The sequence below is a fragment of the Daucus carota genome, chromosome 2 (assembly GCF_001625215.2).
Source record: "Daucus carota subsp. sativus chromosome 2, DH1 v3.0, whole genome shotgun sequence".
Taxonomy (NCBI): domain Eukaryota; kingdom Viridiplantae; phylum Streptophyta; class Magnoliopsida; order Apiales; family Apiaceae; genus Daucus; species Daucus carota.
In genome coordinates, this window is record NC_030382.2 from 47,416,304 (window position 1) to 47,438,316 (window position 22,013).

Here is a 22,013-nt window from a genome sequence, read left to right on the forward strand (position 1 = left end):
TATTATTTTTGAATTTTTTTTTTCTGAATAAAAATATGTAATCAAAATTTTAATTCACAAAAAAAATCAGTTAAAAATAATAAGTTTTACTACCCGGTCAACCCACCTAAAGACACGTGCACAAGTCAAAAGTGTCATATAAAAAAAAACAGAGGGAGTAATATTTTCAATTAGCTAGTCCTTTTATATTCATGGTCAAACTAGTAATCATTTGAAATATTTTTAAGCGGCAGTTCAAACAAGCATAACACAGGTGCTGCGTGCATGTGTGGTCAATGTTTGCCACAATGTTATAGCACCTTCCTAAGTACTAGTAATTTACTTATGTAGTTTGTGAGAAAAGTTAGTGTTTGATGATGAACTCAAGGCCTACAATAATTCAACAGAAACGTTTCTTCCAATAGTTGTTGCCTTCTCCCCTTGAATAAAAAACTACTCCCTCCGTCCCACAATACATGTCGCTTTGACTTTTTTCACGTAATTTGAGGTGCAAATAAAACATATGTCTATATATTATTTTTCAAATTTTTTTTTTCTGAATAAAAATATGGATGTTATACTTTTATTCAGAAAAAAAAAATTTGAAAAATAATGTATAGAAGTATGTTTTATTTGCACATCAAATTACGTGCAAAAAGTCAAAAGGACATGTATTGTGGGACGGAGGGAGTAATAAATAATTTTCCGAAACATTCAGCTGCGTACAAAAATTCTTCAACTCAACAAGATCGTCTAACCTTTTTCTTAATTACACGCCTACAAATATATATTGTGTGCAGCCGTACGTATATATGTGAGTGTTAACTGTAAGCACTAAGCATTCTCCCGAAATTCACAAGTCACATGCATATGTAAACTTTCGGTTACGTGTTACAAATCTGGCTCCAACCAGAAAAACTGGGAAGTGGTTGTGTAGCTTTCATAGTTTTTTTACGTCTCGCAGACTCAAGGCTTGTCTTAAGTACTCGACAACAAGTTTTAGCTGCAAAAAGGATGTATTTGTGTCTGCAATACATTAAGATCTGCCTCTCTTTTTATTTCAGGAAGCTTAACCGCATAAAACTCAATATTTAGACACTCGTGTCTTTATATATTCCAAAAGTTTGAAATCTGGGATATGTCGATATTGACAGAATTAGGATGTTAAAAAATTCGGGCCAAAATGATTTAATTCATAAGCGTTTATGTTAATAAGGTTTTTTTTATTTAACATGGACTGAAAGTACTGATTTCTTAGAAATACGGTAATTGTATATAAGTTGTAATGTTGGTTGAAAACAATTGTTTTTCACGTATTGCACTGTATTTTTGAAAATAAATACATAACTCCGATATTTCTGAAGAAACGCACTTTTTAAAACATAGAAGAATTCTTTAAGGCAAATGTTTAATACTTCTACAAAGAGAGTAGAGGACTTTATTGATGCTAGTATCGTAAACAATTGTAGTTATCATGTTAATGGTGGATAAAATAAATGTTTGTAGGCTCGAAACCTAAAGTTAATGGTTCTTTTTTTTGTTCTTCTGTTGAGGGTTTGGTATTGTAAAGTTAGCACATTAAAAACTTTAACTTGCTCCAGAGCTTGTTTGAGTGGATTTGGACTTGAAACAAGATTTGCATTGTAATGTACATGTCAATCCATTAATCTAAAATTGACAATTATATTTACTTCTGATCTTGTCTGTTAAACTTGAATGGTTATCTACTCATACTCACAATCTGCTTTCCAGAACCAAGAATACACATGACCTCAGTATTTTCATCCATTTTATCTCATGGAAAGTGATGAACATACGTGTATCAATTGTCCACTAAACCCATGTCCCATATATAAGTGCATGTCTCCCTATAAATAAGCCAACATGCTGGTTCTATTCAGCAGTTGAAGTAAGAAAGATGGAGGCTTTGAGTGTGGACACAGTAGAGAGCCAAAACAACATCTCAGCTGCAGAGGAAAAATGCCAGGGCACTAGCTTCCCCAGGACTTGCTTCAATGGACTAAATGCTCTCTCAGGTTTTTTTCCCTGTCTTTATTTCGCCTCGTAAATATTCAAATTTCATTCATGTGCATGATATACTGATATAGTTCTTGTTTCATCAGGTGTAGGGATATTATCAATTCCATATGCACTTTCTCAAGGAGGGTGGCTATCCTTAATCATCCTTTTCGTCATAGCACTTCTGTGTTTTTATACCGGACTGCTTCTGCGTCGCTGTATGGATTCCAATCCTATCATCAAAACTTACCCTGATATTGGAGAAGTGGCCTTTGGAAGCACCGGAAGGGCTCTGATATCAACTTTTATGTATCTTGAATTGTACTTTGTTGCCGTAGAGTTTCTCATTTTAGAAGGTGATAACTTACATAAGCTATTTCCGGATGTAAATTTTCACATTGCTGGAATAAGTATTCCAGGAAAGCAAGGCTTTGTTTTACTAACAGCTTTATTAGTATTGCCTACAACCTGGCTAAGGAGTCTGGGATTGTTGGCTTATATTTCTGCTGGGGGTGTGTTGGCTTCTATTGTTCTGGTTTTCTCTGTTTTCTGGGTGGGTGCATTTGATGGCGTGGGATTCGACGAAAAAGGAAGCCTTTGGAATTGGAATGGCCTGGCTACTGCTATAAGCCTGTATACCTTTTGTTATTGTGGACATGCAGTGTTTCCCACCCTCTGCAATTCAATGAAAAATCGCGCTCAATTTCCCAAGGTAACGTACTTTTTTCTTTTTACCTGTTACATTAATTCGAATCATATGCAACATCATTGGATGAGATGAACCATACACAACTTTAAATTTGACTTATGATTATGTGACTCCCACTGCAGGTGCTATTGGTCTGTTTTGTTCTAAGCACCATTAGTTATGGTTCAATGGCAGTTCTAGGCTACTTGATGTATGATGGAAATTTGATGTCTCAAGTGACTCTGAATCTTCCCACTAAAAAAATAAGTACAAAAGTTGCAATATATACGACGCTCATCAACCCCATCACCAAGTACGCCATCATTGTGTCTCCGATTAACACAGCTATTGAGGCCACATTTCCTTTACAAAAAAGCCGTTCAATAAGCCTCATCATCAGGACAGTTGTGGTGTGCAGTACTGTTCTGGTGGCACTAGCCATACCATTTTTCGGGTATGTGATGGCGTTTACTGGTGCATTTTTAGGCACAAGTGTTTCGATGTTGTTCCCGTCCATCTTCTACCTGAAGATCAACAAAGCTGCTAGGAAGTTTGGGGTTGAGTTGGTGATCATCATCTTGATATTAGTGGTGGGGGCATCAGTAGCTGTAGTGGGTACTTATACTTCTTTGTGTGATATTGCTAGGCATGCACATTCAAATTAAATAATGTTGATTGGTTTTACCTGATATTGTTGATTCTCAAAACTTTTGAAACTGATTAGTGGACTGGAGGCAGCTTATAAGAACAGTTGAAACTTTACAAGATCATAGCATGGCTTCATATTTGTTTGAAAAAAAATCTTGAAACATGTACACAATCCGTATTATATTTAACCCCAAAAATGGATTTGATAGAGCTGATATTCCTGTCGAATCTGTATTCACTTTTGACCGTCCAGATAATTATGCTACCTGAAGCTGCAGCCTCAACTAGGATCACATCTCCTCTAAAATCTTCAATATCTAAATTAATCTTCAATATCTTGTAACAATAAATCTCCGGTGTTTCTTTGTCATCTAGACTGTAAGGTCTGAATTGTGCAACGAATTTACGTTATGGAGTTGTTCCTGTTAGATTAAGCACCAAGTTGTGCAGTATGAGATTTACTGTACTAACTAAACTTAGAAGTACAAATATAAGTACTTCAGGAACAGACCATCACATTCATCACTAGAAAGTCGATATGAATAATAATCAAGAAAGAAGTCCATATACAGTCAGTTACCTTCTGAATCATTAAATAGCTAGTTTAACTTGTGTTTAGTTGATTAAATACCATAAAAATTAAAATCACAAATCAAGCATAGGCATTAGGCATAATAACTACAGAAACAAACTCCCCTAGTCAAACGACAAAATCTGGAAAAGTGGTTAAAGTTTAAATTTTCTGAAATTGCAGCAGAGTATACAGGCAAAACCAATAAAGAAAAACAAAATCTTGAATTAAAAATTGGAGGGTTAAACTTCTCGAGAGCCAAGTCATGACTTAACAGCCTATGTGATTGAAGAGATGACGAGTGGCGTTGAGGTTGCTCTAAAAATACATTTCAAAAGTTGAGGTCCAAGGACAAACCACAACTTAACAGCCTATGTGATGACTTTAGCCTTTAGTTCATGAAATTGTAGTGTTTCTGATCTTTTATGATTGTGAATTTATTTCAGAAACAGATCAAACATAGCCACGTGAACACAATTATTTCGAGTAGTAAATGTGGCGCAAGACTTATTGGTGAGAAACAGGACTTGATAAGATCTAGGGGATTGAGAAAATATCTCTGTAAAATAAAATACTTCTTCTATGTTCTAATTCTGAGAGCCCTGTCTGCAGATAAGTTACAAGCTATATACCCCTGCATTCATATAAAACCTGTAAAGGCTTCAACAGATCATTCAAAGATTAATACTACAAATCAAGTTCGAGACAGCGATATGAAAGCTAATAGATCAGTGTTTATTACACTATTGGCAATGCACTGTCTGTCAGCTGTAGGTGCTGCGCGAAATCCAGATTTCTTTTACTTCATCCAGCAGGTTGGTAATCTTCATGTATATGTGTACAAATCAACTAGCTCTGTAATTTCTTAGTTCGACAGTTACTTACTTTGTTGATGCTTCTTGATATGAAGTGGCCAGGATCTGTTTTCAACACCAATCGAAACTCTTGTTACCCAACAACAGGAAAACCTGCAGCAGACTTTGTTATTGCTGGAGTCCAGCCTTATTATATTGATGGCTCTTTTCCATCGAACTGCACTACGAAGATCCCCTACAATCACTCTAAGGTAAGCTTTATGTTATGTTTTACGTTTATCTTTTTAAATCTTTTAATGGGACATGAGCAAAATTGAGACGGACATTATTTGAAATCTGTTGCATATTGACTCAGTTGGATCCCAACTTGTCTATTAGTTGTAGTAACATTTAAATGTTACACTACTGCAACTTATGAACTTGTACTAGTCTGTTTCTTGGTTTACATCTGGCTTGTTCTTTCATAGGTTAGCCTTTAGTATTTTGTATGGTCATGTACTTGTACTACTGAATTTTCAAGATGCACGGCGAAAATTGCTGTGCTCAGATCTCTATAAAACAATAGGCAGGGATAACTGTAGTGTACAAGCGGGGGTCAATGTACTAGTCCAGAATGAGTGGATTGTAGATTCTACATCACCGTTTGATAATTTGATTCCGTTTTTTTTTACTTGATACAAGTCCTTAATTAAATATGAATTTTGCAAATGAACAGATCAGGGACCTAATAAGCAGAATGCAGAAGAGTTGGCCATCACTATCTTGCCCAAGCAACAATGGCTTCTCACTATGGTCTCTTGAGTGGAAACAACATGGCACGTGCTCAGAGTCTGTTCTCGACCAACATACTTACTTCCAATATGCTTTGAACCTCAAGGATAAAGTGAAGCTCCTCCAAAACCTTCGTAATGCAGGTAGCCTTCTAATAATATCAGCATCAATTGAAAAACATCAAGTCATATAGGCATTTTAACAGTATCTTCTATTGGCAAGGATTCAATTATTTCAATAGCTACCTATACATATGCAACTAATTTGAGAGCACATCTTTCTTTGAACTTATTTTATGGTTGCTAAAAAAGAACAAGAACAATAATGAAGTAGAAATTTGTTACAGGGATCAAACCAGATGGGAAATTATATAGCATTGATAGCGTGATGGAAGCTATAAGAGCAGAGATTGGATACTATCCTGGGGTGAAATGCAATTCTGATAAATCTGGACAGATGCAGCTTCATCAAATATATATTTGTGTGGACACTTCAGCAACAAGATTTATTGAATGTCCTGGACTACCAAATTTCAGATGCACTTCCACCATCAAGTTTGCAACCTTCTAGGCTCTAGGCACGATGTTTATCTGTGCTTCTTGAGTATAAGATCCATTATCATTTATAAGACAAAACACGGGCACCTCTCACTTAGTTTTGTACTTATTCGCAGTCTTCATGCGAATGCTGCTATAACTCATAAAGAAAAATGGTAGATGCTATGAACTTCTATATGTTTTGCATCCGTAAATGTATTTTGGTTTCCATGTTCATCTTTTAAATTTTTGAATGTGTAAAGTGTATTAATAAACGAGCCGATTTGGAGTTTGAGTTTGAAAGGCAAAGGCTCCATGATTATTATTATTAAATAAAAAATATTATATGATTACAAAATCCTAATCACTATATAAGTCTTTTCATATTATAATAATGATTATAAAAATTCTACTAATATTGAAGTTTTTAATTATAAAATCCTAACCACTGTATAAAAATTATTTTAGCATGTTTTTAGGAGTATGAATAAATCAAGAGGCGGTAGAGTCAGTTTAGGAAACCACTTCAGTGCTAGTTTGTTGTGTTTCAGTTTCTTCTTCTTGATCTTGTTTTACCATTTATTGATGTAACGTTGATTATAATAAATTAGTGGTAGAGGCAAGAGTTCTTTTCAGCAGCTGAAGTAAGAAAGATGGAGGCTTTGAGTGTGGACTCGGTAGAGAGCCAAAACAATATCTCAGCTGCTGAAGAAAATTGCCAGGGCACTAGCTTCACCAGGACTTGCTTTAATGGACTAAATGCTCTCACAGGTTTCTTTTCGTGTCTTTAATTCGCCTCGTAAATTTTCAAATTTAATTCATGTGCATGATATAGTTCTTGTTTCATCAGGTGTAGGGATATTATCAATTCCATATGCACTTTCTCAAGGAGGGTGGCTATCCTTAATCATCCTTTTCGTCATAGCACTTCTGTGTTTTTATACCGGACTGCTTCTGCGTCGCTGTATGGATTTAAATCCTACTATTAAAACTTACCCTGATATCGGACAAGTGGCCTTTGGAAGCACAGGAAGGGCTCTGATATCAACTTTTATGTATCTTGAATTGTACTTTGTTGCCGTAGAGTTTCTGATTTTAGAAGGTGATAACTTACATAAGCTATTTCCGGATGTAAATTTTCACATTGCTGGAATAAGTATTCCAGGAAAACAAGGCTTTGTTTTACTAGCAGCATTATTAGTATTGCCTACAACCTGGCTAAGGAATTTGGGATTGTTGGCTTATATTTCTGCTAGTGGTGTATTGGCTTCTATTGTTCTGGTATGTTCTGTTTTCTGGGTTGGTGCATTTGATGGCGTGGGATTCGACGAAAAAGGAAGCCTTTGGAACTGGAATGGCCTGGCTACTGCTATAAGCCTGTATACCTTTTGTTATTGTGGACATGCAGTGTTTCCCACCCTCTGCAATTCAATGAAAAATCGCGCTCAATTTCCCAAGGTAACATTTTTTTTTCTTTTTACCTGTTACATTAATTAGAATCATACGCGACATCATTGCATGAGATGAACCAGATGCAGCTAAGTTATACATGAGCACTACAACTTTAAATTTGATTTGTGATAATGTCGTCGTTTTCTTCCTTTCCATGACTCCGGCTGCAGGTGCTGTTGGTCTGTTTTGTTCTAAGCACCATTTGTTATGGTTCAATGGCTGTTCTAGGCTACTTGATGTATGATGGAAGTTTGATGTCTCAAGTGACTCTGAATCTTCCCACTAAAAAGTTAAGCTCAAAAGATGCAATATATATGACGCTCATGAACCCCATCACCAAGTATGCCATTATTGTGTCTCCGATTAACACAGCTATTGAAGCCACATTTCCTTTACTAAAAAGACGTTCAATAAGTCTCTTTATCAGGACAGTTATAGTGTGCAGCACTGTTCTAGTGGCACTAACCATACCATTTTTCGGGTTTGTCATGGCATTGATTGGTGCATTTACAGGTACAAGTGTTTCGATGTTGTTCCCGTCCATATTCTACCTGAAGATCAACAAAGCTGCTAGGAAGTTTGGGGTTGAGTTGGTGATCATTATCTTGATAGTAATGATGGGGGCATCAGTAGCTGTAGTGGGTACCTATACTTCTTTGCGTGATATTGCTAGACATGCACATTCAAATTAAGTATTGTTGATTGGTTTGCCTGAAATTGTTGATTCAAAATCATTTGAGACTGATTAGTGGAGGCAGCATATAAGAACAGTTGAAACTTTACAAGATCATAGCATGGCTTCTTATTTGTTTGAAAAAGAGTGTAGGAGGAAGTCAGAGGTTAAGTTCTCTGTGATGTGTGATAACGAGAATGATTGTAGTTAATCTATCTTTGAAGAAACAAGTTTCTCCAATTGAATTTTGTTTAAATTTAATCCAAGCTAAGTATAGCATACACAATACGAGATTGCATGAAGATTGTTCATCACAGAAGAGAGTACATAATACATGATCAAGATTCAAGCAACTAGAAATGAAACCTTCCATGCCCTTGGGGAGTGCTTTCTCGTGCTCAGTCAGTAATCCCTTATTTGACCCAAAAATGGATTTGATAGAGCTGAGCCTTCTAATAATATCAGCATCAATTGGAAACCTTCAAGTCGTCAAGGCATTTTAACAGTATCTTCTATTGTCAAGGATTAAATTATTTCAGTCGCTACCTATACATATACAACTAATTTGATCTCTTCCTGAGAGCTCATCTTTCTTTGAACTTGTTTTATGGTTGCTAAAAAAGAACAAGAACAATTATGAAGTAGAAATTTGTTAGAGGGATCAAACCAGATGGGAAATTATATAGCATTGATAGCGTGATGGAAGTTGTCAAGGCTCTAGGAATGTTTATCTGTGCTTCTTGAGTATAAGATCGATTGTCATTTATACGACAGAGCGAGGGAACCTCTCAGTTAGTTTTGTACTTATTAGCAGTCTTCATGCGAATGCTGCTATAACTCAAAAAGAAAAATGGTAGATGCTATGTACTATATGTTGCAACTTGCATCCATAATGTATTTTGGTTTCCATGTTCATCTTTTAAAATTTTAAAAATGTGAAGTGTATTAATAAAGAAGCCGATTTGGAGTTTGTGTTTTAAAGGCAAAGGATCCATGAATACTGAGGGAGTGTAAAAATTGTTAAGAAGTTTAATGAAGATTGAGGGTCTCTGGTGCATGAAATTTGATACTGGACTTTGTATCAGGCCACAGGCTGGGAAATGCAACAGTTGAAAAGGTCCGGTCCTTGACATACGTATGTTAGTAGCATATGTTCAGCGGAAAAAAATATTGAACAATTTAATCTTAAATTTTTAATGTATATTCCAGGGGGCGTTACAGCGAAAAAAAGCATTGGACATGAAAGCGGCTAGTGAATCGGAGTGTACATTAATGGGTTTTTTGAATCTGGAGATGAGAAGAGAAGTCCAGGAATACACACTTGACTGGTTTGCGACCTTTCAATGATTGTGAAATTGTTTAGTTATCGAGTATCGACATGGCTACACCCGTGTGAACATCCAGACTCTGCAAATGACATCTGAAGATTGCAAAGTGGATATTCTGGCATCAGTTTCAGATATGCTCTGTTTTATTAACTATTTAAATTTGGTTTTATTTTTCTAATCAGGGTTGAAATGTGTTCATATCTGATGTCCTAGGTCGTAACTAATCAGATTCAATGGACAATAAATTACTAGTCTGAAGATATTAACCAAATTATTGTTGCGTGAGCCAGAATAACAGATCGATATAACAAATACTCTATCAATGTCATTTGTCCCTGAGTGCATTTGGTAAGGGTTTTTCACAAGAAGAATGGTCCCATGCGGCTCTCTTCAAGTATGAACATTCATCTGTACAAGGAGAGTTAGGTTTTGCCTGCATAATAATGATCATAATTGAGTTGATTTTGTCCCTCAAGTGTGAATGTTTAAGCAGCAGCAAATATAATATGAAAGCATTTGCGTCGCCAAGTTATGTATAGTGTACTATATAACCTATAAGCCTATAGGTTGGTCCAACACATATAATATTGTCGGCGTTGTTCTTCTCAGTTAAGAGGTGGTTGTTTTATGTTAATAAATCCGGTTAAGAGTAATCTCATACAATTTGATTAATTAATCAAATAAAGGGTGGTTGTTTTACTTTCAAAAAAAAAAAAGGGTGTGGTTGTTTTATTTCAATAAATCCAGTTAACAACGATCTCAAATTTAAACCGGGTTAAGAATTGTCTGAATTTTTTTATTTTATGTGGTGATTTGGAATGGTTCACGTATTTATCGAAGGGCTATGCTACGTAATCCAACATCTGTTTCTAATTTATTTTTTTTAAATTACGTGATACCAATTTTTTTTAAAAAATTGCGTGATAGACATATGATTATTTTTAATGGGATGATTGATATAGATTTAGAAATCTCATTATTATTAGTCTGATATAGAACCAATCACACGTTGCCCTGAAATTTGAGAATTTTTTTTTCAAAACAAAGAGGGGTGTATTGGATTGAGATTTTAAAGCATTTTTTTGCATTCTTGAAATCCGAGAGTATTCGATTGGGATTGTTTGAAATCCATTAAAATCTTGAGGTATTCAATTGGGATTTTAAATTATGCTACAAAATCTGGTGGTATTCAATTTGGATTTTAAATTATGCTTTAAAATTCGAGGGTATTCAATTGGGATTGTTTAAAATCTATTAAAATCTGATGGTATTCAAATGCTGATGGATTTTTTTTCATTTCATAAAATGATAGATTTTGTGGCATTTTTCAATGTATTTTAAGTTTTTTGAAATCACACCAAAATCAATGGGATTTTGAAGCATTGTACCTAAATCCGCGACATTTTATCAAGAATCCGCACAAAATCAAAATCTCATACAATCCATTAAAATTCATAAACTAAAAACAATCTATTAAAATTCCAATCAAATACACTCGTGAGAGTATATTGGAGAGACCTGACATAATTGATGATTAGGCAACGAGGATATCGGGTTTAAGCTAAATGAGGGATCCTAGCATAACGGCAACGCTAATAATTCAGATAGCGTCAGATACAGCTAATTATTGGAACATAACAACAGTTACTATACGGTTCGCTACGTTGACTGATTGAAAAATGAAAACAAATGCATGTTTGTAACGGATACCCTGCTTTGTTCCTCGTACGTGTTAATCACAGCCTAATTGTCCCTATATATCGAATTGTTTTCAATTACAAATTATTTAAAATAAAATTATGAAGTAACCAAAAGTACATATAATGGAATGATATTTGATTGATATCTTTTTCAATACATAATTTCAAATACAGAAAGGACAAATATATATACCTCTCAGATTTTCCGGACTAAAATTATCATATCTTCACAAATTTTAACGTATGATATCCTTATCTCCATTTTTTTTTGTATATTCCTAATATTAATATCCTTTAGAACTTTATACGTTTTAGTCAATAGGATAGATTTTGAACTGTATTTAATACTACCGTAATCCAAAGAGTATAATATTTACATATTATCTCCTTAAAATTGTATAATAACAAAATCTGACGTTAAAAAGTTTGATGCATGATGGATACGCTGAGAAACACCCAAAAAGAGCCTCAATTGCATGATGTTAATGTAACAACTATAGAACTACATAAATGTGTTCACATTTTCCCGTAAGGAATTTCAGACTAATTTAAGATGATGCAGATATCATTTTATTTATTATCATTAAAATCTAATAATACTGGAAGCATATACTTGTATTATTCCGCATACAGGCCTATATAAAGCTCCTAAATTGACACTATCGTTATAATCACCCTCATTTCACTTACAAATCCTTTCTCTACACACATACAGAGTAAAGGATATGGGATCCAGTACTAGAAGCCTGGCAATCAAACTCCTTATGATACAATGCCTAACTGTTGTGTGTTTCTCTCAGGATTTTGATTTCTTCTACTTCGTTCAGCAGGTAACCACTTTTTTTTCATCACCAACATGATTTTATTTACTTGTCTTACGGGGGTGTATTGGATTGGGATTTTAAAGCATTTTTTTGCATTCATAAAATCCGAACTTGTCTAATGTTTATAGCTGATGGTTTTGTTGGTGCAGTGGCCTGGATCGTACTGCGATTTGAAACAAAGTTGTTGTTATCCGAGCACAGGGAAGCCGGCTTCAGATTTCGGGATTCATGGATTGTGGCCTAATTATCAGGACGGCTCTTACCCTCAGAACTGTGATCCCGATGCCCCCTTGGATCCTTCCAAGGTATTCATCTCGATTTATTACACTCATCACCTTGTCTTATGCTGTTGTTTTTGTCTTGATGTTTTCTTCATATGCATGGCTGTTGAAAAAGTAAGATCCCGATATTTGTTCCTTAAATTTAGACTTAATTGTGTTATCGTTGCTATTACTGTATATTCTGTTTTAGAATCTTAACATTTGTTGCCAAATTGCATCATAATCGTTAATTGTTTTAATTTTATAATTTGGAGAATTCGCTGACTGTTATTTTGGAATTCTTTAATTTTTGTATTTTGAATAACACAATTTTTAACTTGTTTGTATAACGAATTCATTATGTTTTGATACGTAAAGATCTCGGATTTGAAAGGCAATATGCAAAAGGAGTGGCCAACGCTGGCCTGCCCGAGTGGCGATGGCTTGACGTTTTGGGGTCACGAATGGACTAAACACGGAACCTGCTCCGAGTCTGTTCTAGATCAGCACGACTACTTTGCGACGACACTCCACCTCAAGGATCAAGTGAACCTTCTGCAGAGCCTCGAAAGTGCAGGAATTCACCCAGATGGCGGATCCTACAGCTTGGAAAGCATAAAGAGTGCTATCCAACAAGGAACTGGTTATACCCCTTTTATAGAGTGCAATGTCGATGCGTCTGGCAATAGTCAGTTGTACCAGGTTTATCTGTGTCTTGATAATTCTGCCTCCAAACTTATCGAGTGCCCTGTATTTCCTCATGGCAAATGTGGCGCCCAGATCCAGTTTCCAACTTTTTAATCGTTACAACTCAGTTGTCATTGTTATTTGGGGATCTAAACTGATACAACTTTTAGTTCATGTCAATATCAAAGCTGATGATACCCTCATGTAATTTGATTTTATAGTTAAAAGATCGGCCATGCTTCTGTTAAGTTTGCAGTCCATCATTTTGAATGGACGGTTGGGCACAAATCATATACTATATTTTACCATCTTTCCTTCACTGTCTTTAATATAGAACAAAAAACAACAATCAGGGAGAAATGAAAGATTATGTGCACATAGTTACGGTAAAATGTCTGAATTTAGAATTTATCTTTCGATCAGGAATATAAGAAAGGGGTATCCATATAGAATTTATCATTCGATCAAGAAAAGAAATTAATAGAATTGAAAGTTGAAGTGCAAGACAAAAGGAGAAACACTGTCCCCGTGCTTTCCTCAGTAAGGTGCATACCACTCCAATGATGTTCTATATCTTGTGTTAAAATAGAACAATGTATAGATTATTCTAAATATAGAACAAAAGATAGATGGAGCTATAATTGCCAACACACCAAAAAGTGAATTAGTGAGGTCCTTAGTGAAAAGTTATCTTGAGAAATTAAATTAATAGTTAAAAGAGTGGAGAACCTGGAGAATAAGTTAAATTTGGAACAAGATAGAGTACCAACCAATGGAGACATGTTATTTTAGCATCAAAAATCACTTTTTAACGCTAAATTATAGCAATAGCTCCATCTATTTTAGCACAAGCATTGGACTTGCTCTAACTTTGTACAACATTCATAATAGTGGATTTGTTGTTTTACTCTCTCTGGAGTAAAAGCCACAGATTATCAAGGACTTGATTGTAAAATGTAAAATCAGTCCTAGCAGTATAGACTCCTAGTATTAATTTATCGCATAAATTTTCTGATAAGGTACTGGAACGGGTATCGGTTGTGAATATGATTTAAAAGGCATAGGATACATATAGAGATTCCTGTGTTGACATTTTCAGATATTTCAGATAATGTAACTTTTACATAAAGTTCTAAGCATGTTTGAATACAACAGGTTAGAAATACCAGCGACAGACCTATTCAGTTAGGAATCCATGATGTGAAATTGCAATCTCAAAGGCTTCCATCTTTGCACCGCGAACACATCCATTACGGTCATAAGAGGAAATTTCATTGATGTTCAGATCAATGCAAGCCTTGACAAGCTCTTCACCAACTAGTTTTGCAGCTTCCTGATCAAATGTGGAATATGTTAATCAGAACAGCACTTCAATCAAGGGCAGAGCATGGTTTGGTTCAGTCCGATTTTTGGATAAAACCACAAAACGGAACCATATACATTTGGTTTCTAAAATCGAAATCTGTGTTCAGGTTTCAATTTCAGATTGCCGGCAGATTGAATCTTCAGGATTCAAACATTAATATCTGTGTACTAACAGCCACTGGTCCGGCAAAATGAACAAAACACTGCAGATGCATTTTGATCTACAAGATGTACATAAAATATACAATGTGCACCACGCAAGAGTGTAATTGCAGATCAATAGATCAGTCAAGAATGTTAGAGATAAGTATCGGACTTGTTTGAAGGGATTATAATTCCCAGATTACTACCCTATTTATCTCAAATGTAAGGGATTATAATCCCATAAACTTATATTTTAATCATTGTTTTAGTTAATTTCCATGGGATTATAGTACCTTGTGAGGGACAATCTCATGGGATTATAATCCTATGAATTTAAAAAAAATACTGTAGTTGTCCGGGAATTATAATCCTTTCAAACAAACATGGCCAAAGGGTTCATGAGTTCTGGATAACTCCGAAGTTCAGAGCATCAGGAATTCATAACTCATATAAATCTATATAAAACTAAATTAGATATTGTTTAGTATATTTAAATAATCACTTTCAATTTTAACCTAAAACCGGAACTGAACCAGTCTTTGAATTTTTCGGTTTCCATTCAGCTTTTACTGTTCTTTATCAGTTTAGGTTCAGTTTTGATTTTAAATCGGTTTTTTCCTCACCCTATATTGTTCAATGTTAAGAAACTCATCCAAGAGGATTTGTCCAAACGATAGCCGAAGTTTCTCTGTCCTCTCAAACTAGCACTTGTCTACTTTTTTTGTCATTAAATTATGCAGAATGTGTAAAGTGTCTTATGTCAAAAAAAATAAAAAATTATACAGAATGTGTACTTACAACAGTGCTACAGGAAGGATCATCCCGCATTGCTTTCTGCAGCGTACTGCCATAAAACAGATTCTTCTTGTTATGATCATCAACCAGCATAGCATATAACTGCTTATCGGAGCAGAATACTGAAAGCCTTGGTCTTGTAGGTGTACCATTAAACTGGTCAAGAGAACACAATCATCATCATTCAGAAATTAAGTTGTGGCAAGAATTTGCAGCCAGACTTCATCAGCAAATTAAACATTATAGTACCTTTTTTCTAATTCGTCTATTTCGAATTTTAGGACTTTCGGTTCGAGTATTGTTCCTCGCCTCGATCTTAGACTGCTTCAATTGTACATCTAAAAGCATCATATTAGTTCCAAGTTCAACGCATAGGTGATACATATACATTTTCCCCTTATATAAGAATGGAGATGAGGGGGTACTGAAACCATTTACTTACTAGTTGTGTGCAAAGAAAGAAACTTGGAAGGATATACTATACAAGTCCCAAAAACATTGCAAGTCTTGAACTGTAGAGCATGAAACGTCCCCAGAGCCATAACATCAAGTCCCTGAAACACCAAAGGAAGATACAAAGTTTATGTGAAATGTTTCTGTTAGGCGTTTCATCAAACAGTTGGTCGATGACAGTGTGCTACCTCACGTTCTAAGTATCGGCGGCGTCAAATGTTCTCTGCGTTTGTTCATATAATCTTTTCCTGTTCCCCTGCTGTGTTTGTCTGGTAAAATCACCACCAAGGTTATCACAATTTTGTTTGTTTGTTATTCCCTCTTCCCCGCTAGTTTACCTGTGACGGGCCTTCATATACCAAGTCTAACGGAAAATATAGTTTTATTATTATTATTTTTTTTGAGTAATATTATTATTTTTTCTTGATTAAAATTTAAATATTTATAAAGAAGAAAGAAAATTTAATATTATTTATTTACTATGTTTTGTTATACTGAACAATCAAATTGTTTGTTTTATATTATTATATAATAATAAAAAATATATAATTATGTTAAGGAATAATGCTCCTTGTGTTCAGTGTTTTAAAAAATTGCAAATCGATTTAGTCTATGGACGTTAGAATTATTTAGACAACAAAATGTTTATTATATTATTAACTAAAATTAATTTAATACTATTTTTAAATTATTCATACAAACAGATTTTAGTATGGTAAAAAAAAATTCGATCTAAATGTATAGTAAATTACACTAATTAGCTGTGCTAGTATTTAGTTTGAAATAACTGCCAAGAATTTTTAGCCTTTTATATTCATAATCAAATAAAAACTATATACTTCGTATTATATTTATAAAAAATTAGAATTTTTTTTTGGTAAGAAAATATTTTTCCTAACCAAGTGATAAAAGGAAAATTTATAAAAATATTTATTTTCAGTTTTATTTTTAAAAACACAACTAAAATTATAATTGAAACTCTAGTTGAGAATATTTAATTAATTTTCAGGTTACGAGAATTGTTATTAAATTATATATGGCATAAAAATTATTTACAATTTGAATGTTTTAAGAAAGTCCAATAATTATTTATAAATATTTCAAAAACGAATTTTCTGTGGTGTGCACAAGGACACACCATAATCACTAACATGGTGGATGGATAATAAATGTAAATGACCCCTGCATTCACATCAATTCCATCAATCAAACCAAACCATTTTCATAAAAGTTGGTGCTTATTATGTGATTTTGGCACACATTAGAAAGACCGTTTCAAAAAATAAAAGTTGAAAATAAAATGACCATGTATCGGTCACGAAGGGACTACGCCAGCGCACACGCACACGCACATTCACATTCGGCTCACTGCCGCTGCTCAACAACCGAGTCCATCAGCTATAATGTACCTGCACTGCCGACATTAATATTTTCACCAGACTTATCCACTACTCCCTATTCATTGTATTCAATATTCAAGAGTACTACTAATTAAAATACCTTTCCCAACCTCCTCATACAAGTTACTAAAATCACTACCAGATGCTTCCAGACTCTTCTATAACCTCCTTCCTTCCTTCTCACCTCTTAAGAACCCCCTTCTCTCCCTTTTCCTCATCATATCTATACTATTTGTATCAATACATAGTTCTTTGGTCTCTCATCCATGGCTTCTGATGAAACTGAGATGACGCTTTATGACTTTCTCATCAATTTAAGCAACAGAGGTCTTTTTCAGTTCTCACCAAACTCACGATTCAACCTCGACCCAGTTCAGGATTCATCGCAAAGATCCGACCCACCTGTTTCTGATCAAACGGAGATGCCCCAGGTGACACCAAATGACCAATTGAATAATTCAAGAACTACTGATCTTTCTCAGAACACACCCATCACAACCGACTCCACAGATTCGCAAACCAACACCGACCCAGATCAAGATTCATCAGAAAGATCCGACCCACGTGATCGGATCATCCTTTTGAACCCCTTGACACGGCGCGTGGTGGTGATCGAAGGCAGCGCGTCGAGAATTGATGCTCTGGTGCGTAACCTAACGGGCCCCACTGGCCCACCACCAGCTTCAAAAGCATCAATCGAAGCTATGCGATCAGTGGAAACTAAAGAGGATGATGAGTGTGTGATATGTATGGATGAGTTTGTGGGTGGCTTGGCTAAAGAGATGCCTTGTAAGCATAAGTTCCATGGGGAGTGTGTTGAAAAGTGGCTTAAAATTAATGGGTCTTGTCCTGTTTGTAGATATAAGATGCCTGAGGAAGATGATAATGATTTTAATCACAAGAATCCTTTTGAGGGTGAAGAGGTGAGGAGAAGAGGAAGCTTTGTTACTATTAGCGTTGGCACACTAAGGGTGGAACCAAATCAAATGGCTACACAAGGTTCTGATGGACAAGACAGTGAGATACAATCAATAGATTAGTTACAAGTTAGAACACAAGATTTTATTTTTTCCTTGTTACAATTTTTATGGTTATGTCTTTCTCAGCACAATGCAGGAAAAACAAGATGTTTTCTACCGCATGTTTGAGTAAATATTTGATTTTATATTGGTTAGATTGGTGCTTTGGACTGTTTAAAGTGCTATGAACTGTGGTGTGTGCCCTTTTTTTATTTACGTGCCAAACTGCACATAATCTGAATACAGTGAGACATTGCATTAGTACATGATTGATTTTAGGGATTAAGAGCATCTCCAAGATTTGTTTTCTAGATATTAATATAAAACAATGAACCCCTAGCAAATCATTACATTATTAGAAATGTAAAGGTTCAGAGTGTTTTTAGGAGTCAATAAAGTTTCTTAAAACTCTAAATTTTTTTCATGTCTCTTTATTTTTGTACTCAAGACCTTATTTAAGAGTCTCTTGTATATATAGTTTAAGGATCAGGAAGTTTAGATGGACTCTAAGTGGCCTGCTTTAGGCAATGGTTGTGTCTCCACTTCAAGGCCAGAGTCCATGAGTTCTTGCTTCCACAATTATGTTTTGTACTTGTGGTGTCCTGGTGTAGAGATGTGCACTAATTTGTTTAAAGTAAAAATTATGGGTCCGGATGACCGGATCCCTAATACGTGAATGTTAGTATGTTACATCGTGCTGTTAGGTTTGATGTGATACATCATACTTTGTTAGGTTTGGATGTGAAGACAGGAGATTATGATAAAATTATATGTTACACGAAAATTGGCCTGGTGGGAGCACTTCACTGGTAGCTATCCCCTGAAATTGGCTTCATTGGTATAACGAACTCAGGCTACCCATGTAGAATTTAGATATACACATATATAAATTCTTTGAGGATGGTGGGTACATAGAGCAATATACATGTTTTGTATTAGAAGCATTCTCATTCCCATTATGATGCATAGAAGATATTCATATACCATCCGATTGCTCCACATCCTTCGAGTTCAAATCTATTTCCTTCCGACTGAACTCCAGATTACTCGAGTAATGGCTGTTCAAATCTAGCGTCTCCAGAAAATCAAACCTCGTCAACTGATCAGTCCTCTGAGCTTTTGGTCTTTTCCATAATGGTTGATCCACAGAGTCCCCTTCAAAAAGACTGCACTCACTTCTTTTTCTTCCATTCCCTTGCTCTGCAGGAATACTGTTCTTGTGAGAATGCATTTCCATCAGAGAAAGCTCTGGGGAATTCGGGTTTATGTTTGTAATTTCCTCTGTTTCGTGTTCTTGAAAATGACCTTCCTTTCTCCCAGAGCTTTCTGATGACGTTAAAGAACTTTCTAGAGAACTTCTAGTGCCCCTTGATGGCTTCTTCTCACTACTTCTTAAGATAGAGCCATGGATTTCTGTTAACATAGATAGTGAAGAACTAGGACAACCACTGTCCACCATGGACACTAATTGAGAAAGTTCAGTTTTAGCAAGTTCCACTTCTGCAGAAGATGCATTACATCCAGAAAGTGTGTCCTGTGCTTTCTTCAGCACAGAGTGCAAATACTTTCCTTGCGCCTCAATCCGCAATTGCAAATGTCTCTGCACCTAGATTATACTCCAAGATTTTATCATTTTGATGATCATAAGAATGAAACTAAGAAGAGAATGCAATGATCACGAGAAGTTTCTTTCTTACTTCAATTTGCTCGTGAAGTTTACTCTGCACCTCGATTTGCATATGTAGAGCCTGAGCTATTTTCAAGCTCCTGAATGAGACATAATCTCAATTAACAATGATCTTTTGTACTCAAATTAAAAAAAACAGAGAGAATAATCTTTCAAGTATTATTACTCATTAATTTGGGTCGGCCTCCCATCGTGATACTCCCTGCTGAGGGGAGCTATCCGCCTCTCGTCATACTCTGCATAGGTGAATTGTCTATTAGTCCAAAATTCAATTGTTGTGGATAATTCTATTAGTTTGAGAATCAGTGTCACTATGTGATGGGTACTCACCTGCTTGATCATCGTCCAAGCTAGATTGTGATTGTTGACCTTTACCTAGTCTGTATTTCTGCAGCACAGAATATAAAAAATTAGAGTGATTCTTTTCCATTTGCTATAGCTGTATATATGAGCTAAAGAAATGGAAAAATGCCTGCAAGTGACTCTTTAGATGGTACAATGTAAGCCCATGAATGCCCATCAGCCTCATCAAAGATTTCGGTGTTGCCTCTGGCCAATCATGATGGTAATTAGGAAAATGAATCAGTGACATAGGTGTAAAATTAACATGATTGCAGAATCTGAGAGAAAATACTTACTGTCTGCACCACCGAGCTGCGCCACAGCATGGACAAACTTTTGGTGAAGTTGAGGATTCCATTTGAGCCTGGGCTTGGCATCACTTGACAGAACCAAGTTCATATTTTGATCTTGTTGCATATTCTGTAGAGCCATTATGTTTGTTTTAAGTGGAAGATGAGAATGCAGGTGAAATCTTTTCTGAGCTAATGGGTCATAAAATGATGAGTGAGTTGGTGTTGGCAGCTGGAGTTCTCTTTATAAATGGGAGTTGTTGGAGGACACACCACCATATCTGGAAACATAAGTGGGGTTGTGTTTGGATGGGAATATATGCTATTAGCTGTGCCTAATATTATTAATTATCATTGTTAAATATAAATTTGTATGATCTTTGACTTAAGAGGGTGAGGGGAGAATCTGTGATGTAGCAAAAACAGTAAAAGCAAGACACTTGAAATGGAGTCTCAAAAGCAGAGAAATGAGGAAAAAAGTGTATGGTTTGTTTTTATCTTCCTGTTGTGCTATCCCCACCCTCCTCTCTCTGAATGAACAAACATAAAGATATGTATATGAATGTATGCATATATGTGTTTGATTCCTGGTGAATAAGGCAGGCCTACCATGATGTATAGTGGGATCAACTTTGTAAAACTGTGAGAAGCTTTGATTATTATAATAGTGGGGGGATGCTTTAGTGGATATATCTTTATAAAGATTGAAAGGGATAATAACCAAACATGCATTATTCATTTTAGGTTTTGAAATGCCTTCTTTTTGAGTTTCTGTTTGAGCAGGGTGTGGTGGGATTGGCAGATTCTTTTTGTTCTTTGTAGGGATGGAGGAATCAAAGAATCCAACAATAGATTTTAGGACAAACTTGCCGTATTCATGTTATCTGCAACTACTTTACAGAAAGGAAAAGTAAATGAATGAGCCAATTCATTGTAGCCTGATTTGCAACTTATGTTTCATAGATTAGACATTGTTAGCATAATATATGATCCTGACCAGCCCTCCTCCTAACAGGTTGAGGTTTTAGGAGAATTGGTTATTTAACATGGTATCAGAGCTAAGTCTCAAGACTCGAGTTCTGGGTTAATGCCTTTGCGTTTCACTGGAAGTATACAGGCAGTGCACACACAAACAAAATGCCCAACACAACCTTGTGTTTCTACTTTCCTGATCTAAAAGGAATCATCCAAGAAAAAAGGGGTCCAAAATAAAAGATATAAGGAATATAAAGAAACCAATTAACATGAGCTACTCTTGTGTACAAGTCCTACGAAAAAATATATTCCAAAGATAGTGTTCTCTTTATATCCTTATAGTTTACAGTCTTTATTTTACATCTCTTAGCTCAAGGATTCGGCCTTTTGATTTCTAGAATTGCAGTCAATTATTCCTAGTAGCTCAAATCACAACTCAATGATTGATTCCAAAGCATTGCCGTCTCAGTGCCATACATTCAGTTGGTCTGCTGCAATTTTTAATTGTTCCAAAGTAAAAATGATCTGAACGTAGCATGCATAACAATGATCAGGATTCCAGAACTGTTATACCTAAAGGCCTTGCCTTTAA

The 22,013-nt window shown here is 35.4% G+C and overlaps 7 protein-coding genes across 8 annotated transcripts; 5 read left to right on the forward strand and 2 right to left on the reverse strand.

Annotated features, from left to right (window-relative positions):
• Positions 1-1,856: 1,856 nt before the first annotated feature.
• Positions 1,857-3,456, forward strand: LOC108208183 (amino acid transporter AVT1I-like). Its single transcript, XM_017378684.2, has 3 exons — positions 1,857-2,015; positions 2,103-2,710; positions 2,830-3,456. Exons 1-3 carry the CDS (start codon positions 1,898-1,900, stop codon positions 3,349-3,351), a joined length of 1,248 nt encoding a protein of 415 aa, XP_017234173.1. The 5' UTR covers positions 1,857-1,897; the 3' UTR covers positions 3,352-3,456.
• A 980-nt stretch (positions 3,457-4,436) lies between these two features.
• LOC108207028 (extracellular ribonuclease LE-like) lies at positions 4,437-6,310 on the forward strand. The gene is made up of 4 exons (XM_017377493.2): positions 4,437-4,720; positions 4,816-4,971; positions 5,436-5,634; positions 5,838-6,310. The coding sequence occupies exons 1-4, from the start codon at positions 4,619-4,621 to the stop codon at positions 6,059-6,061; spliced, it is 681 nt and encodes a 226-aa protein (XP_017232982.1). The 5' UTR covers positions 4,437-4,618; the 3' UTR covers positions 6,062-6,310.
• A 160-nt stretch (positions 6,311-6,470) lies between these two features.
• LOC108207026 (amino acid transporter AVT1I) lies at positions 6,471-8,424 on the forward strand. The gene is made up of 3 exons (XM_017377492.2): positions 6,471-6,798; positions 6,878-7,485; positions 7,650-8,424. The coding sequence occupies exons 1-3, from the start codon at positions 6,681-6,683 to the stop codon at positions 8,169-8,171; spliced, it is 1,248 nt and encodes a 415-aa protein (XP_017232981.1). The 5' UTR covers positions 6,471-6,680; the 3' UTR covers positions 8,172-8,424.
• A 3,412-nt stretch (positions 8,425-11,836) lies between these two features.
• LOC108209301 (extracellular ribonuclease LE) lies at positions 11,837-13,199 on the forward strand. Its single transcript, XM_017380131.2, has 3 exons — positions 11,837-12,010; positions 12,154-12,309; positions 12,643-13,199. Exons 1-3 carry the CDS (start codon positions 11,906-11,908, stop codon positions 13,063-13,065), a joined length of 684 nt encoding a protein of 227 aa, XP_017235620.1. The 5' UTR covers positions 11,837-11,905; the 3' UTR covers positions 13,066-13,199.
• A 772-nt stretch (positions 13,200-13,971) lies between these two features.
• LOC108209302 (uncharacterized) lies at positions 13,972-16,069 on the reverse strand. Of its 2 annotated transcripts, none has more exons than XM_064087868.1 (5): positions 15,902-16,069; positions 15,698-15,809; positions 15,505-15,593; positions 15,259-15,411; positions 13,972-14,284 (listed from the first exon to the last, which is right to left on the reverse strand). In XM_064087868.1, exons 2-5 carry the CDS (start codon positions 15,795-15,797, stop codon positions 14,129-14,131), a joined length of 498 nt encoding a protein of 165 aa, XP_063943938.1. In that variant the 5' UTR covers positions 15,798-15,809; positions 15,902-16,069; the 3' UTR covers positions 13,972-14,128. The 2 variants fall into 2 exon arrangements, with proteins under 2 accessions (XP_063943938.1, XP_017235621.1); XM_017380132.2 differs by having other exon boundaries at positions 15,897-16,068.
• Positions 16,070-17,105: 1,036 nt separating this feature from the next.
• Positions 17,106-18,282, forward strand: LOC108209300 (E3 ubiquitin-protein ligase MPSR1). The gene has a single exon (XM_017380129.2). The coding sequence runs from the start codon at positions 17,375-17,377 to the stop codon at positions 18,146-18,148; it is 774 nt and encodes a 257-aa protein (XP_017235618.1). The 5' UTR covers positions 17,106-17,374; the 3' UTR covers positions 18,149-18,282.
• A 706-nt stretch (positions 18,283-18,988) lies between these two features.
• LOC108209299 (myb family transcription factor PHL8) lies at positions 18,989-20,742 on the reverse strand. Its single transcript, XM_017380128.2, has 6 exons — positions 20,453-20,742; positions 20,287-20,363; positions 20,145-20,202; positions 19,981-20,050; positions 19,825-19,894; positions 18,989-19,733 (listed from the first exon to the last, which is right to left on the reverse strand). The coding sequence occupies exons 1-6, from the start codon at positions 20,586-20,588 to the stop codon at positions 19,104-19,106; spliced, it is 1,041 nt and encodes a 346-aa protein (XP_017235617.1). The 5' UTR covers positions 20,589-20,742; the 3' UTR covers positions 18,989-19,103.
• Between the last annotated feature and the right edge of the window lie 1,271 nt (positions 20,743-22,013).